Source organism: Salmo salar, chromosome 19 (assembly GCF_965601325.2).
Source record: "Salmo salar chromosome 19, fSalSal1, whole genome shotgun sequence".
Lineage (NCBI taxonomy): Eukaryota > Metazoa > Chordata > Actinopteri > Salmoniformes > Salmonidae > Salmo > Salmo salar.
The window spans coordinates 77,676,414-77,695,195 of NC_138309.1; the positions used below are offsets into that span (position 1 = coordinate 77,676,414).

General features: G+C 41.2%; 1 protein-coding gene and 1 pseudogene across 1 annotated transcript in view; both read right to left on the reverse strand.

Annotated features, from left to right (window-relative positions):
- The window catches only part of LOC106579593 (apoptosis regulator Bcl-2), a 74,536-nt gene extending 65,280 nt beyond the window's left edge, over positions 1–9,256 (reverse strand). Inside the window, exon 1 of the mRNA XM_014159646.3 lies at positions 7,836–9,256. Within this exon, the coding sequence (XP_014015121.3) occupies positions 7,836–8,393 (558 nt within the window). The 5' untranslated portion in view covers positions 8,394–9,256. The remainder of the gene's footprint in view (positions 1–7,835) is intronic.
- A 4,011-nt stretch (positions 9,257–13,267) lies between these two features.
- Positions 13,268–18,547, reverse strand: LOC145862282 (tripartite motif-containing protein 16-like; annotated as a pseudogene).
- Positions 18,548–18,782: the final 235 nt, after the last annotated feature.

Below are 18,782 nucleotides of genomic sequence, written 5' to 3' on the forward strand. Positions count from 1 at the left end.
GGTTGTACCTGGAACCAAAAAGGGTTCTCCTATGGGGACAGCCGAAGAACCCTTTTGGAAACCTTTTTCCGTAGAGTTTACCAGCTTACACAACCAGGCAGATAACCAACTGAGAGGAAGAAAACCAACCAATTGGAAGCTGGTGTGGAGCCACAGCAGATGGACAAAAGTCTTGTAACGCCCATACACCTAGCCCATTACTTTAAAATGGGATATAAATCAATTCCGACCAGATTACAGATATCCACAGTCCTCACAAATGGCAAATCTGCTTTGGCCAACAAAGGATCCCTGAGCCAGTCTGGAGCTGAGACAGGGGTCCCAACCTGCTGTATACTACAGTATACAGACCTTTATTGTACTTGGCATCGGATCTGGGTTCAAATACTATTTGAAATCATTGCAAATACTTTAGCTGGATTTGATTCAGCTTGCCTGGCAAAATGGAACTAATACAATAGTCCCAAAAGTGTAAGCACTGCCTATCTGGCACTTCAGGCAGGCTATAACAAATGCTCAAATAGTATTTGAACCCAGATCTGCTTGGCCTTTTCCATCAATAGTAATTTGGGGTGTGTGCAGATCATTGTGTATTTATATGTGTTAGGGGCTTACCCAGACACAAAACTTTCTTAAACAAAATGTGACCACATTTACATTTAGCAGAAAAGGGCGGCTCTGCAGAAGGACCGATTAATAAAAACACAAAGAACTTGGTGGCAACAATAAGGTTTTTAGGGTATTTTGTGACTCAAAGCTAAAAAGTGAAATGTTCTGTTAATCTCTAGATGTGTGTTCAAGGTTACTCTGGTATTTCCCCTACGGTTTTGACTTTCTACTGAGACCACCTACTGTAGCGCACAGTTCCACAGTTCCTCCCTCTCTGTGATCTTGAAAAGTAGGTACTCTGAATTCTTTTAGAAATGCTTTCTTTAAAATAAATATCTGAGCTTCTCTGTGATTAATTCTGTCAGATGTTTGTGATTTGTGCTTTTCATCTTTTTTTTCTCATCTCCATAACGATGTCATGCAGAGATACAATTCCCCAAAATATTATACAGGTGTCTGTTCCTTGTATTCCTGGTATTATCTAGGTCAATGGGTCCCATACATTGCAGCCTGCATCGTAAGCCGGACACACAGCGACGGCTGACCCACGGATCTCCTCCATCCGTCTACACTTCCCTTTCTCTTCCTTTCCTCGTCTCCCTATACCTCTGCAATCAGCTTGGCTCTCTTCTCCTTTCAAACTGCTCCTGGTTCTCCTCTCTTCGGCCCACACTCCTTTCTTACCACTGCCGTCCCTCTGTTCTCTCCTCTCTTCTCTCTCCTCTGCCCTGATAGCCTGAGGGTAGGTACGGCAACTGCACAATATGCAGTGGGTTCGTTTGAAGCCATTATTTCTTAGGAAACATCAGAAAGAGAAAAGCTCCCGCTTGGTCTTTCTTGTCTTTATCTCTGGGGATTTTCACATACCGATCTCAGTGTCGAGTTCGCTTTTATAAACAATGTCACTTGAAAGCTCTTGGTAAGAGGCACATACACAGGGAAATGAATACCTGAGTGACGTTTCACTGATTGAAGCACTTTTCTTTTTCTTTCCCTTTCAACGCCCCTTCCTCTACTACCACCACAGCAATACCAACCAGGTCAAACATGCCTCATTGAGCTCCACCTGACAGTAAACATAGCCAATCAGCGTCCTTCATCGTGACAAACAAATGCCAAGAGCCACAGGTATGCACTGTGTGGGTCGAGCACCTGAATGACTCTAGCCTACACACACAAACTAAAGAGCAAACTGATGAAAGGTTGGTAACTTATTGATACAGAGAATGTAACCCAGAGTGATTAAATGAGAATACAAAATACATTTACTATTACATTTGCAGAGACATTTGTGCCCGGCGTACACAGTCATTTGTTATCACTCATTATATTTGATTGAGCTCAAATGCCCTGTCCAGACAAATGAATGGACATTATTTCAAATGTTTTTAATAGCAACAGGCTAACCACAATCAGCTCAAACTGAGCCAAAAGGGATGAGTAGCGGAGTACATTAACGAGCATGTAATTCCTCCCTCATCCACATTGTAGGCAGTTAGGAACATGTACAGTGACTACGATAACCAACAACTATAATTTGTAGCATGACAAAAACACATTAAATGATTTAGAGATTAGCAGTAAGCAGACAATGAAAACCTCGTTAGGCAAGCTGCAATCCGGCAATTGCAAACGACACACTTCACCTGTCCTCATTTGCATACCCAAGTAGTTTCCTGCCAATGTTATTTTAGTTTGTTTGCTAAAAAAGTGTAATAATCTGGTTGGTGATACTGAAATTTCCAGTTTGCTGATTTGAACTATTGGACCATTTGGGGTAAACTACAGTATGATGAGGTATAGTGGTCATCTTCATGCCAGGCATGTCCTACCTTGACACAATCCTAACTACAGAGTACAAAAGAGTGAGTGACTTTAAATTTGAGAAGGCTTTTGTTCGTTTTTTTTCTTTTTTACATTTAGACATGAAAGAGCAACGTCGGCTCCCTACACCCTCATGCCAACAAAGAACAAAGCTTGAATCCAAGACCTAAAGAATGTCAAAAGTCTTCCAATTAATTGGAGGCAACTATATGCAGCTCTTATTGTGATTAAAAGTTTTCCTGACACATAAAGCAGAAATGGAAAATCTTCCCAGCATGGAAGACGTTGGCCAAAAAGAGACAGTGCGAACCATAATGGGCCCCCAGAGCATACTCTGGCTACTCTGCAATAACAGAAACAGGGAATCCAAGTTCATAATTGTGGCCCATACTAGGCCTTACTTACAGTATATATGTTGTTATTATAACTAGAATGTAACTCTGGACAATTTTTTGTAAAGGGGTCATAGAAATGAACAAACTGGATCGCAAGCCACCCACAAGGCAAAGCATGATCCTGTTGCCATGGTGTCAAGTGACCTTTTCCTGCCTGTAAACATTCCCATCCTTTTTCCACCTTATTTACTACGGATGTCATCAGCACTGATTTGTTTGTGCTGGATTCCCCCAGACAAAAGGGCTATCAAAACAAAAACAAAAATAGCATTCAGTCAAAGTCAAAATCTTCTCGGGGTAATAAACAATAAACGCAGGTTAGCTATTTTCGTCATGAATCTTGTTCTGGAGGCAGCTCTGCAGTGGTCAGTAGCTGGCACATTTTAAACCTAACTTTCACCCTAACCCTAACCACACTGCTAACCTTAATGCCTAACCCTAACCACACTGCTAACCTTAATGCCAAACCCTAACCACACTGCTAACCCTAATGCCTAACCCTAACCACACTGCTAACCTTCATGCCTAACCCTAACCACACTGCTAAACTTAATGCCTAACCCTAACCACACTGCTAACCTTAATGCCTAACCCTAACCACACTGCTAACCTTAATGCCTAACCCTAACCACACTGCTAACCTTAATGCCTAGCCCTAGCCTTAAATTAACACCAAATGCACATTTTTGTTTTCATAAAAAAATCTTATTTTTCCAATTCTGACTTTGCATTTGGCCTATCTAATCGCTCAGTTCTGCCTCCAGTCCAAGACTCATGGGACTAAACGTCAACCTGCAGAATAAACAACAAAATAAGTCACCACAAACAGTTACCTGTAGACTAAATACAAAAAAGATATGAAGGCAATTCTTCAGAAACTCAAAATAAAACAGAAATGTAATTGGGCTAATACAAGACAAAGGGTCTTGATCACAGGCTGGTAAACTAGGGTTGTCCCAGCAGGGGATCTGAAATAACAGTAGTACTGAAAAGGCACAGGGTAGCGCAGCTGAATCATGTATTCTCCACAGACGGTGCAATTATTCGGCAGGCTTTATCCGAGGATTAATGAATCACATGGATTCAAAAGAAAGGATAATAAGTACAGCTTAGCCATAAGGGGGAAAGGGCAATTCTTCTTGACAAATAAGCTAAGCCATCTGACCAATTTAGAGCGTGCATCTGACTGACATGGCCATTCTTTGGTTGTAACGCATCGTTTCAAGATGTCTTTGTGCCAGGAGGACACATCAGAGGAATTGTGGGAAAGACCATGATCAGCCCAAAATGTGATAGTGAACAACCTTTCTCTATTACCTTACCTGTACATCGATGGCCAGAACGGAGCAAACGGAATGGCATCAAACACCTGGAAACCATTTGTTTGACGTGTTTGATACCATTCCACTGATTCCGCTCCAGTCATTACCACAAGCTCGTCCTCCCCAATTAAGGTGCCACCAACCTCCTGTGCTGTACATACAGTGAAACAGACAAGATGTAAGGAATACCCCCAAGACAGTACGTTCCTCGTCCTCGCAATTGGATAACAAGATTTAAAGGTCCACTGCAGTCAAAAATGTAATTTTCCTGGGTTTTGTTTATATCAAAACAAATTGTATATGTCACATGCGCCGAATACAACAGGTGTAGACCTTACTGTGAAATGCTTACTTAAAAGCCCTTAACCAACAATGCAGTTAAAGAATTAGAGTTAAGAAAACATTTACTTAATAAACTAAAGTAAAAAAGAAAAAGTATATTACCACACGATGAGGTTGGGATACTACTGTAAAATTGTGAAAATTATGTTAATCAGTGGAGGCTGCTGAGGGGAGGACGGCTCATAATAATGGCTGGAACGGAGCTAATGGAATGGCATTAAACACATAGAAACCATGCGTTTGATACCATTCCACTTATTCTTCTCCAGCCATTACCATGAGCCCGTCCTCCCCAATAAAGGTGCCACCAACCTCCTGTGATGTTAATGCCTTTTTAGTATAAGAGGTGTTCGAAAAGACCACCTGAAATTTTAACCTGTTGTGGTGGGATGGAGTTTTGGCCTGCCCGGTGATATCACCAGGCGGTAAATAAGTTCATAGACCAATAAGAAAGAGAGTTCCAAACCTCTCTGCCAATAACAGCTAGTTTTCAGATTCCCCATCCCCACTCAGACAGTTCGAACAAAATTATTGCTTGAGAAATTGCTCTTTGTTAAGAAGCTATTTTTGTTTATTTTTTACCATTTTAATTTGGAAACCATCACAGTAAGGTACTTAATTGTTACCCAGAAATGATTTGATATTGAGATAAAAACAACTGCATTGGACCTTTAAAGCTTCAACTGTGACCGTGCAAGAGCATAAAAAAACTCAGTTGTCTCATTTACTGTCACATCCATACATACACTAGTGGAATGATGCAAGCCTGTCTTTGCATGACAACAAGCTGTACCTGTACGTTATGTGCAGAATCTGATGTAACTGACACCACACAGGCAAAATCTGTGAACAGACGGCCAGTGGCCAGATGCCCATTTGGACAAACCTCCTTCATCTCCAGTGTACTGATTTACCAACCAGACTGAGACAAGACTCACCCAACATATTTGAACAGGTGTCAAATATAGAAAATGAAATTTAACAACCAGCTCTCTCAGCAATACAATATACAGTATATTGTATACAGGCATTAGTAATAACTATAATATATCTACATATAAAATCTGGTCTTGCTGGAACAATGCTAATGGTAATGAATAGCTACTGGAAAGAGTAATTCATGGATTAAATTAAAAGACTGTAAATGCTATTTTAACTGGAACTTGTCTTCCTCTGTGAACATAGTCTTAATACAAATGCAAAATGGTTCTTTTGATGACAAAATTAATTAAATGAATCATTGATTGGCTCGAGATGGGAGTGCTGGAACCTTCTGAATAATACAAACCAATGAAAAGTACCTCAGTGTTGATTGCTTCCTAATTTTCCTCTGATGGAACAAGTAGAAATTATCACTGCTATGCAAAAATATTATATAAACACAAGTACGCACACACACACACACACACACACACACACACACACACACACTTATTGTTTTTGCAGAGCAAAGACATCTTCAATAATGCCAAGAAACCACCAAAATAACACACAACTTTATAATGAAAATGTGATTTCCCTAGCAGCCCTGGTGATGGTGGTTGAAGTGTATAGCCCCTGCTATTTATTCTGCTCCAGTTGTTGCTCAGTCCAGACAGCTACCACCTCCACTCTCCTTTTCCACAGCAGTCTATGCATACAGTATCTGTCTGGCCAGCAGACAAATGGCAACATCTGCCTGTGTCTTGGGAACCACGCATGCCACATTAATCATGATGACGGGTCAAGTGATGGGTCAAGTAAAGAGGACATGAAAGATATTGCCTTATCAATATCATGACATTTAAATAAACTTCGTTCTAAATCAAATGTAAACATGCTGACCAAAATAAATGTACACATACATGTTATTCAATCATTTCATTGCAACAAGCGTGCGTCAACAGGCGACTGCGTAGCCAGACGCTAAAATTGATAGTTATATTTTAGACGCGCTGCAAGTCCCACCTCTCGCATCTCCTCATTGGTTTTTAGGAGCATATACACACGTGGGTGATTGAAAGATGAACTGAGGTCCCCACTCCAGTCCAGTTGGTGGCGGTAACGCACCTTAAAGTTGGTTGCCAACCACCATATAAAATCCATAGAAGAAGAATGTACAAGGCAATATTAATCAAAGAAAACTAAATAAAAACTAACTAGGTTTGCACTTTTATATGTGGATTAATTGTCGGAGTAGAAAACACACATTTTGTGTGACTCAATCGGTCAACATTCTGCAAAGATCCAGCAAAAAAAAGGACCATATGCATTTCAGGTAAAATAACAACACAAACAAATTAGCTAGCAACAGCAAGCTAGCTAAATGTTAGCTAAATTTACATGGATGTTTCATATGTGTTTTGACCTCTCCCTTAATTAATATTGTTGGTTCATAGTTGGTCTTGGTATTTTAATCTGTGTGTCATGAATGCGTCTGGTGAGGATAGACGAAATCAGCATGCGCATGATGGCGCACGGGGACGCACCCATGGAGCTGATTTGGTCATCATGTCCCTGTAACCATTGCTTCTCTATTTGAGCAGTTCATTTGCTCATCTGTGATTATGCAAATGATCAATCAAAGAAAAAGAGGGTGAATTAACTACCAAATGAGGAGTGCATTCGTGATTATGGTAATCTAGACACAGACTCCACTACACCAAGATGGGAGTGTATGAAAGCATGGTGTGCCTGTTGTAATTTCAGCCATAAATTATTCAACGCTAGAGCGATGCAGTAAAACAGACAGACAGGATGTAAAGAACTACGAGGAGAGACTGAAACAGGGGAGGGTTTTTTCTCCATTTGATGTGGAAGCTAAATAGGGAAATGCTCTGTTCATTCATTCAAACTGGAATGGTGGAAACCTGCCAATTTTCTCTTTGAAGACATCATGCTGTGTAGTAGTTCCACTCAAAGCACACATGTTGGGGGAGAGAAATTATGTCAGCCGTTTCCAAACATCTGGCAAACAAATTACAGAGTAAAATGCAGTCAAGCTCATTCAGTGTGTGCTTGACCTTCAGTCAGACTAGGTGTAGGGTTTCCATAGACTGACTGAAATATTGGCCAGCAGAATAGGGACAGCAAAAACAATCAATCCATGTAGGCCTATACTGTCCCCATCATGATAACAGGGTGGGCTGACATTGGAACCCAAATGTTAGACAATGGTAGTAGTCTGATTTTTGACGAGACAGAGGTAATGGTAGGGTCAGGTGCATGCTCCCCTGAAGGAATTAATCCACTGTAAGTTTATGTGCTTACTACTGATGCATTTGCAACTGATGCATATATGCCTATAGGTGTAATAGGTGGATAGAGGCTGAGCAAATGCGGAATGATTTATTAACAAACATACCCAGCCACCATTCTCCTGGATCCAGTTCTGTAGGGGTCCGTTCAAGTACTCCATCATCCAACGAGCGATGTTGTCTACCTGGGACGTCATCTCCCGGTTGACGCTCTCCACGCACATTGTCCCTCCAAACTCAAAGAAAGCCACAATCCGACCCCAGTTTACCCCGTCGCTGAAGAGCTCATCTATTACAGCGGTAAACCTTCTCTGTGCCGTGCTGGGTGTAAAATGCAACTGCCCCGACATCTCTGCAAAGTCCCGCTGATACATTCTTTCAATCTCGCCACCCGCATCGCGCAGGACCCTGTGGAGCCTGGCATGTGGGTCAGGTTGCGGACTCCTGTTTTGGTAAGGAGGGTCGGTGTCCTCGCCCGCGGCGGTGGGCTGGGACCTCCGTGCAAAAACTTCGGGGGAGTTGGGTGTAGAGGGGTCCCCAAAGCCATTATTTGGAGAATCGTTTTCTGCTTGAAATTTCCATACAAATCCCATGTTCAACAGTTTGTGATGGATGTATTTTTCGACAATAAAGCGACTGTTGTAAGGATTCTCGTTTGCCATCATGGTTTTGTAATATCCAGAAAGCTGTTTACGCAAAATACATTTCCAATAGTTGTTTGAGACAGCCTAAAAGATATCCCCTAAAATGAGATATGGTGTCAGACGATCAAATGTATCGCTAACATTGGGCAACAGTGCATGATCTGCATAGCAACGCTTGTTCCAGCCGTGCTAGAAAATAATACAAAGTAATCAAACCGTATTTCCAAATGACATATAGCCTATTCCAATAAGAGCATGTGGAAACGCTGTTTTCTTTTAAAAACATGCGCATTCAAATATTTAATCGGGTCAAATAAATGGGGCTATTCTAACATTCATTTCGAGTTCCAGCAGCCAGTCAACTTTACTGTACAGAATGCGCCCTTGTAGTAGAATGATCAGCCCGCAATGTCTGCTTCTTGCATATGGTACGCCCCTTTTCAGGAATCCATTGGAACAGTAATGCGTTGTGGATATGCTTTGAGCTGATCCTCACTTGAACACGAGCCTATGACTGTCTCAATCGGTTGCTTCAATCAACATTGTGTAGCTAGGCCTATTTGTCCAGAAAAAAAGTAGTCTTTGATTCAGTTACATTATTACGTTCTGGGGTTGAATCCTCTGACATTAACTACAAAGTCCCAGAAAGACGGAAGAGAAATGATTTGCAAGGCAGCTCTCGAAATAGCCTACTCTTATTTCACAGAGAAATGCACACAAAAAAACTCAAACGGAAGCACCAGACAGAAGGTCCAAGATTTATACGGATAGAAAAGCGCAGGTTACTTGTGTATTGTATGCAGACGATATCAGCGACGCTCCTCTCATGCAGTGAGTTACAGTAGCCCTCAGCTTTCTCTCGTCCACTCCCTGGTAGGCGAGCCACTCACTCCCACTCAGGGAGGTACTTCCTTCTAGCTACGTCACTCTCATTCAAGCTTTTCTTGTATTGTGTTAAGTGAAGCCATATGGCCATAGGATGATATGATGGTCATCTGTTTATGTTCGCACAATTTAACACATTACATATGTTATAACAGAGTAGCTAGCCCATAAAGTGGCATAACTAGGGACAGTAGGTTCTACATACTACATTATTACCATGTAGTTACAGGATAAGCCTATGATAAGACATTATAAACATCAAAATGTATAGAACAAATGGACATCAAAATGTATGGTAACAATGTTAAAGTAACAGTGTACTGCCCTTACTCTCATATGGTAGATGTATTATCAATATGATGGTTACAAAGAACTCATAGATTTCCAGAACAAAATGAGAACTGATACTATAAAATCCCCTACTGTACCTCCAGTTCACTGACCCATGTTAAACAACAGACCCTCACTACTGTCCTCTCCTGTACCTCTTGGTTTGGGCTACAGCTCCTCACATGAAACAGAATCCCTCAAACATATTTTTTTCTGTCTTGCACCACACATGTTCATAATTTTTCTACACTGTTGAGAGGTGTGTGTGTGTGTGTGTGTGTGTGTGTGTGTGTGTGTGTGTGTGTGTGTGTGTGTGTGTGTGTGTGTGTGTGTGTGTGTGTGTGTGTGTGTGTGTGTGTGTGTGTGTGTGTGTGTGTGTGTGTGTGTGTGTGTGTGTGTGTGTGTGTGTGTGTGTGTGTGTGTGTGTGTGTGTGTGTGTGTGTGTGTGTGTGTGTGTGTGTGTGTGTGTGTGTGTGTGTGTGTGTGTGTGTGTGTGTGTGTGTGTGCACGCTAGTAGTGGATGGTGACTTAGAAAGCCTAAAAGAAACCTAACAGAAAGAGTCATGTTGCAGAATACTAAATAACATGACACAACAAAGCTATTGTATGCTCCCAAGCGGCCCAGCGGTCTAAGGCACTGCATCTCAGTGCTGGAGGCATCACTACAGACACCCAGGCTGTATCCAACCGGCCGTGATTGGGAGTCCCATAGGGCGGCGCACAATACGCCCAGTGTTGTCCGGGTTTGGCCGGTGTAGGCCGTCATTGTAAATAAGAATTTGTTCTTAACTGACTTGCCTAGTTAAATAAAGGTTAAATAAAAAAACTTAAAAAATCTAACATCGACTGAATGAGAACCCCTGTCTCACTTGAGAACATGAATGCAATTACATGAAGCATTGGGGTGCGCCATTGCAATAGTGATGTATTCCTCTTCTTGAAACAATGTCCCCAAGCCTTCTCTGCACTGGCAGTTACTTTAATAGGCAACTGGCATACTGGAAAGGAATGCACTGAATGTGTCCAGAGAGACAAGTGACAACATTTGGGGCCCTATGGAATTGAGGCAAGCATGGCTGCTGCTACTACACACCATATGGTTTGTAGTCATTGTTGTGTTAACTTGTCATGCTTTACAATATATTTACATTTCAGTCAATCTTATCCAGAGCAACTGGAGATAAGTGCCTTGCTCAAGGGCACATTAATAGTTTTTTCAACTAGTCGGCTTGGGGACTCAAACAAGCAACCTTTTGATTACTGGCTCAATGCTCTTAACCACTATGCTACCTGCGTTGTTCACAGTGTTTCCTGTAGACAGGTAATGTGATGTAGAAGTATTCAGTGAAAGAAGGTACTCTAAGCAGGTTTTGATATGTTAGATTTGTCGTACTGACACCTGTATGTGAATCTCTGATCAGTTATTATGAAATGTTGATCAATCAAGTTGCCCCTAAAATTATATGATTATGGATTATAAACCCTTCAAGATTTCCTTTTTACTCATGATTTCATTATATCACTTCAGATACAATCTTATCGTCCCAACATGGAATGCACCTTTTAATTAAAATTATTATTATTTTTCATTTTAGTCTGTTTTTCACCATAGTGCATTTCTGAAATGCTGGTTTTATTAATTAAATTAATGTGACTTATTCATATAGGAGACCAAGAGACCAAGCCATGCAGTAAGTAAGCACTGAAGGATGTCGTATAAAGTTTTAACTCATAAAGTAGCCATTTATTTTGTCTTTCAGCCATCTGTACATTGGAGAGCCATTTCATAACATTGATGAGTGAACAATAGTCTCTTCTAAACATTAATTTGAAAACACACTCTATTATCTTCACAAGTGTCAACAAGTGTCAATAGCTGTACCTTCAAGTTCATAAAAAAACTAGCTACCATTATCATTTTTTTCTTCAAATAATCACTTATAAATCCTAATCACAGTTTAAACCAATTATCTTTTTTAATTAAGATACAGCTATCTACTGTATCTTACTGCTCAGAATTTATAGCAGCACTCTACTCTGCATGTTGTATGCATGTCCCTAACTGATAATCCAATGGAAATGTATATCATTACCTTTAAAATGATGAGGGATGAGATTGGGATTAGCTTTAAATCCTACATCTGCACTTCAAAGACATTGTAACTGGAGTGCTCTGCCTGCCTTACTATATTGTTGTAAACTATGCATAGTTTGCCATCTGGTGGACTAAGCATTCAACACAAATCTGAACTGAAATGTAGCTGCAAGCAGCAACAAAGGCTCTTAGCCACAACATCTTTAGAATTTGAATGACATAATCACTGGGAGTTCTACATATATTACATTTCTAATAACTTATTATTGCCCCTTGAGGATTCGGCCCAAAATATGATAACAGTTTAGGTTCACAACAGACAGGGGGATACCTAGTCAGTTGTACAACTGAATGCAAATGTGTCTTCCGCATTTAAACCAACCCCTCTGAATCAGAGAGGTGCGGAGGGCAGCCTGAATCGTCGTCCACGACTTCTGCAACCGGGGAATAGTTGGTTTACTGCCTTGCTCAGGTGCAGAACGACAGATTTGTTACCTTGTCAACTCTGGGATTCAATCCAGCAACCTTTCGGTTACTGGCCCAACGCTCCTACCTGTCAGGCTACCTGCCACCCCACAATTTCATCCTGTTTCCATGTTGTTGAAAATATCAACATGTTTCAGAGTAAACCTAACTTGCAGTGCCCTTAAGCCCCACAGTCAGTTTCAATTGGATGGATAACAGAGAAGTTGAGTAGTTGGGTTTAGTTGGGTTTGGGGTGGGAACATTTACTTTAGTTTTTCCAAAATTGACATTTTCTCTCTCATCTTTTGACAAAATTCGTTGCTTTTTACAAACACAGTACAGACTTGCGTTGCTATGTGGCTGGGCTGAGCTTTTGAATTTAAGTGCTTATTATAGCACCACCTATGGGCCATTCAGTTCAGGGTTTAGCCCTAAAATTACTCTATTGGTGTTCTGCTTGTATGCATATTTGTATAATTTTTTGACAATCTGGGATTGAGATATTGGCCCCATGCAAGGAGACTGTAACCTAAACCATAAGGTTACCAGCCGCTATGTGTCTAGGAACCTTAATTCTACAGCTCAGATTCATTGTTGCTTGTTTAAATAAAGAATTGTGAAAAAAAATCTATATTAGTAAAATATACAACAGTAATATATTGTAATGTATGTTTAGTGACACAACCAGAATCAAAATGTCAATTTACCACATTTAGGAGAACTAGGTTGTTTTATATGAAATCATTTTTAAAAGAAAGGACTAGACATTAAGGATCATTCATGTACACATTTATTTAAACTTGGTAATAGTTTCTAACTTTGTGCTGCAGGTATTTTAAAATCTTACTTGAAGATGTTATATATAGGGCAGCAGGTAGCCTAGTGGTTAGAGCGTTGGGCCAGTAACCAAAAGGTTGCGAGATCGAATCCCCAAACTGACGAGGTAAAAACCTGTCATTCTGCCCCTGAACAAGGCAGTTAACCCACTGTTCCTAGGCTGTCATTGTAAATAAGAGTTTGTTCTTAACTGACTTGCCTAGTTAAATAAAGGTAAAATATATTTTTTGGTATTCTTAACAAAGTTCATTACTGTATTGGTGTCAGTATCTTCACAGATCCACTAGAGACAAAAAACCCAGGATAGAGGGGGTGTGAATGTGGTCTGGACTCTGTGGAGGAGGGTCATTGTGTCAGAGACACTGTAGAAAGACAGAGTTCCTGCCCTGTGGTCCAGGTACACTTCTACTCTAGTGAAGCAGGGGACAGGTATGTCAGTCCGTTTACTATTGTGATAGAAGGAGCAGCCAAAGACACTACACATCAAACACCAGGCCTGGTTACTGATGATAAACCACTCATCAAAACCTCCCCTGCTTGTCCCTTTATATGAGACAACTATTTTAACCCCCCACCCACTCCACTCTACCTCCCAGTAGCAGTCCCTCTCTGCACAGAACCTCTCTACACAACACCTGGGGGTAGAGGGTACATCTGTCTGGATGGTCAGAATAGGACTGAACCTTATTACTCCATGTCACCTTTCTGTTCCCCTCAGATAGACACAGGTATTTTTGTGCTGTGTTGGGATCCAATATGAGCTGACAGGAATCTAAAGATTAATAATAAACAACTGGTGAAATGTATGTGTGCATCCAGGTGTGTGTGTGCGATTGAATGTGTACATGCAGATGCACAGTATGTCCTTTACTCACATTCCAAGAACTCCTGTCTGGTCTTGGGTTCAGGCCTTGTCTCCTGACAGGTGATGTCATTCCTACGTGATGCTAGTCCTCCAACTGACAATCCAGACTGAGTCCTCCCAAATGACGGAGGATAATGGGGCTCAGAAGGTGTAACAATGTGGACGTTTGTCACTATGGAGACACAGGAAATCAAATATCACAATACTGATCATGACATAAACATAGTAGAAAGTCAAAGGGGTCAGTGATTGAAAGAGGTTTAGGTCATTTGTTTTAGTAGTTAGTTATATCAATCACCAGATGGACTCCGACTGTATTTATTTGGACAGTGAAGCTATGTATAAATTTGTCTCTATACTCCAACTGTAACGTCTGCTTCCAACACACAGTCTCAAACACATAGATCCCCTGAACACAGTTCACTCTCCAGATCCCAGTCACCTGAATTCTGATCACCTGTTCACCCACCTGTATGTCATTATCACACCTATTTAGTTCAGTTCTTTGCACCCTGTCATTGTGAGGTATTGTTTGTTTTGTGACACACGTCTATTTGAAGCTCTGAGTTTCCCGTAATTTAATCCTCCCGTGTAGGATAGTTTTTGCCTACCTCACTAATAATGCCTTTTACCTATTCCCTGCCTGTACTTTAGCCTATCGTATTTCTTCTTATCAACCTATTACCTGATCTCCTGAATTACGTTACTAGCCTTTTCCCTGCCTGTACTGTCGCCTTTTTTGGACTTCCTGTGTATGACCTTCTGCCTGCCCCTGGACCCAGCTACCTGCCTCCTCCTGTGGTCCTTTACAATAAACACCTGCTGCGCCCTGCACTTGAAACCAGCTCTCTGTCTCCCATCGTGTTCATTTCACCAGCATTTTGGATTTGATATCAAATGTTTGGTATACGGGCACAGTATATAATGTCACATTTCATTTGAGGGCATTTTCATAAATATCTGTTTTACCATTTAGAAATGAAAGCACTTTATGTATCAATTGAATACATATATTTTGGGGACAAATTCAGTTATAGTGTATTGAAGTATTAAAAAGTTTTGTATTTGGTCCCATATTTTTTGCACGCAATGAGTACAAACTTCTTAGGGCTAGGCCCCTTTTTTCTCAATTTCTGCCTGAATGAATTGTCCAAAGTAAACTGCCTGTTGCTCAGGCCCTGAAGCCAGGATATGCATATAATTGGTACCATTGGAAAGAAAACACATTGACGTATGTAGAAATGTTAAAATAATGTAGGAGAATATAACACACTAATATGAAGGAGAAAATCCAAAGAAAAACCATCCAGAATCTTTTTGTTGTTGTTGAGAGACCATCCTCTTAGAAAGGCAAGTAAAAGATCATATTGAAAATTAGCTCCCTGGATGCAATTCCCATGTCTTCCACTGGGTGTCAGCAGTCTTTGTTCATCGTTTCAGGCTTGTAACTTCAAAAACGAATAAGACATATTAGTTTTAGTACAGGGACACAGTCTTGGAAAGTTGTGTTTGCGCACGCCATGAAGACAAGACACACCTGCTAAAATCGGTTTCCTATTGAACATACTTATTTACGTAAGAAATATTATAGTTTAATACATTTTAGGGTATCTGAGGAGTGAATAGAAACGTATTTTGACTTGTTGAAACAAAGTTTAGGGGTAGATTTTTGGATTCCTTTCTCTGCATGTTGAACGAGTGGATTACTCAAATTGATGGTGCCAACTAAACTGACTTTTTGGGATATAAAGAAGGATTTTATCTAACAAAACAACACTACATGTTATAGCTGGGACCCTTTGGATGACAAATCAATCAGAGGAAGATTTTCAAAAAGTAAGTGAATATTTAATCGCTATTTGTGAATGTATGAAACCTGTGCCAGTGGGAAAATATTTTGAAGGGGGAGCCATCCTCAAACAATTGCATGGCATGTTTTCGCTGTAATAGCTACTGTAAATCTGATAGTGCAGTTAGATTAACAAGAATTTAAGCTTTCAACCAATGTAAGACACTAATATGTACCTAAATGTTTAATATCCATAATATTTATGATTATTTATTTGAATTGCGCGCCCTCCAGTTTCACTGGAAGCGGGGCGCCTATCCCTAAGATTAAAGCTTGTGACTGAAAGCGTTTTGGATGCATTTGCAGTTTGTTTTGGTTGTGTTTCAGATTACGTTTTGCCCAATAGGAACTGAATGGACAATACTATATCATTCCATTTTGGAGTCACTTGTTTCTGAACACTTCTAAATTAATGTGCATTTTTTTGGGGTGCATGATATTTGTTCCTCTGTAACCTTGTCACTCATCATTATTCACTATTCATTCACGATTATCCATAATCATGGTAGCATCCACATTAATGTAGAAGTGAAAACAGAAACATCATCTATTCTTATTTACAATAAGTGACTCCAAAATGACGCAATAAAGTATTCACCATTAATTTATTTTGGGCGTAACATAGTCTGAAACACAACCAAAACAAACTGCTAATGCAGCCAACAAGTTTGTTGAGTCACAAGTTTGATGTAGTCATTGTGTGCTCGGAATATGGGACCAAATACTGAAGTTTTGACAATAATACACTATAAGTGAATTTCAAATGAAATAACATTTTATTGGTCGCATACACATGGTTAGCAGATGTTAATGCGAGTGTAGCAAAATGCTTGTGCTTCTAGTTCTGACAGTGCAGTAATATCTAACAAGTAATCTAACAATTCCCCAACATCTACCTAACACACACAAATCTAAAGGGGGGAATGAGAATATGTACATGTAAGTATATGGATGAGCAATGGCCGAGCGGCATAGGCAAGGTGCAATAGATTGTATAAAATACAGTATATACACATATGATATGAGTAATGTAAGATATGTAAACATTATTAAAGTGGCATTATTTAAAGTGGCATTGTTTAAAGTGACTAGTGATCCATTTAATAAAGTGGCCAGTGATTGTGTCTCAATGTAGGTAGCAGCCTCTCTGAGTTAGTGATATGCTGTTTAGCAGTCTGATGGCCTTGAGATAGAAACTGTTTTTCAGTCTCTTGGTCCCAGCTTTGATGCACCTGTACTGACCTCGCCTTCTGGATGGTAGCAGTGTGAACAGGCAGTGGCTCGGGTGGTTGTTGTCCTTGATGATCTTTTTGGCTGTCCTGTGACATCAGGTGCTGTAGGTGTCCTGGAGGGCAGGTAGCTTGCCCCCGGTGATGCGTTGTACCAAATTTCTTCAGCCTCCTGAGGCTGTCTGTGTGGGTGGACCATTTCAGTTTGTCTGTGATGTGTACGCTGATGAACTTAACACTTTCTACCTTCTCCACTGATGTCCCTTCAATGTGGTTAAGGGGGTGCTCCCTCTGCTATTTCCTGAAGTCCACAATCATCTCCTTTGTTTTGTTGACGTTGAGTGAGAGGTTGTTTTCCTGACACCACACTCCGAGTGCTCTCACCTCCTCCCTGTAGGTTGTCTCATCGTTGATGGTAATCAAGCCCACTATTGTTGTGCCATCTGCAAACTTGATGATTGAGTTGGAGGCGTGCATGGCCACGCAGTTGTGGGTGGAAAGGGACTACAGGAGGGGGCTGAGTATGCACCCTTGTGGGGCCCCAATATTGAGGATCAGAACAGTGGAGATGTTGTTTCCTACCTTCACCACCTGGGGGCGGCCCATCAGAAAGTCCAGGACCCAATTGCACAGGGTGGGGTTGAGACCCAGGGCCTCCAGCTTGATGATGAGCTTGGAGGGTACTATCGTGTTGAATGCTGAGCTGTAGTCAATGAACAGCATTCTTACATAGGTATTCCTCTTGTCCAGATGGGATAGGGCAGTGTGCAGTGTGATGGCAATTGCATCGTCTGTGGACCTGTTGGGGCGGTATACAAACTGAAGTGAGTCTAGGGTGGCCAGTAAGTTGGAGGTGATATGATCCTTGACTAGTCTCTCAAAGCCCTTCATGCTGACAGAGGTGAGTGCTACGGGGGGTAGTCATTTAGTTCAGCTATCTTTGCCTTCTTGGGTACAGGAACAATGGTGTCCATCTTGAAGTATGTGGGGAAAGCAGACTGGGATAGGGAGCGATTGAATATGTCCGTAAACACACCAGCAAGCTGGTCTGCGCATGCTCTGTGGATGCGGCTTGGGACGCTGTCTGGGCCAGCAGCCTTGCGAGGGTTAACACGTTAAATTGTTTTACTCACGTTGGCCACAGATAAGGAGAGGTGGGCTGGTGCAGTCCTTGTTAGCGGGCCGTGACGGTGGCACTGTATTATCTTCAATGCGGGCAAAGACAATGTTTAGTTTGTCTGGAAGTGTGCCGTTGGTGTCCGTGACGTGGCTGGTTTTCTTTTTGTAGTCCGTGATTTCCTGTAGACCCTGCCACATAAGTCCCGTGTCTGAGCCGTTGAATTGCGATTCCACTTTGTCCCTGTACCAGCATTTCACTTGTTTGATTGCCTTGTGGAGGGAATAACTACACATTCAGCCATATTCCCAGACCTCTCCATGGTTAAATGCGGTGGTTCGCGCTTTCAGTTTTGCGCGAATGCCGCCATCCATCCACAGTTTCTGGTTAGGGTAGGTTTTAATAGTCACAATGGGTACAACATCTCCAATGCACTTCTTTATACATTTACTCACTGAGTCAGCGTATAGATCGATGGTGTTCTCTGAGGCTGACCGGAACATATCCCAGTCCTCGTGATCAAAACGATCTTGAAGCGTGGATTCAGATTGGTCAGACCAGCGATGAAAGGTTCTAGTCACTGGTACACCCTGTTTGGGTTTCATTCTATAAGACGGTAGGAGCAAGATGGCATCGTGGTCGGATTTGAGGAAGGGAGGGTGGGGGAGGGCATTGTGTGCATCGCGAATTTGTCAAAATACTTATGAAAAAAAATCTTTATCAAATGGGGGACTAGAC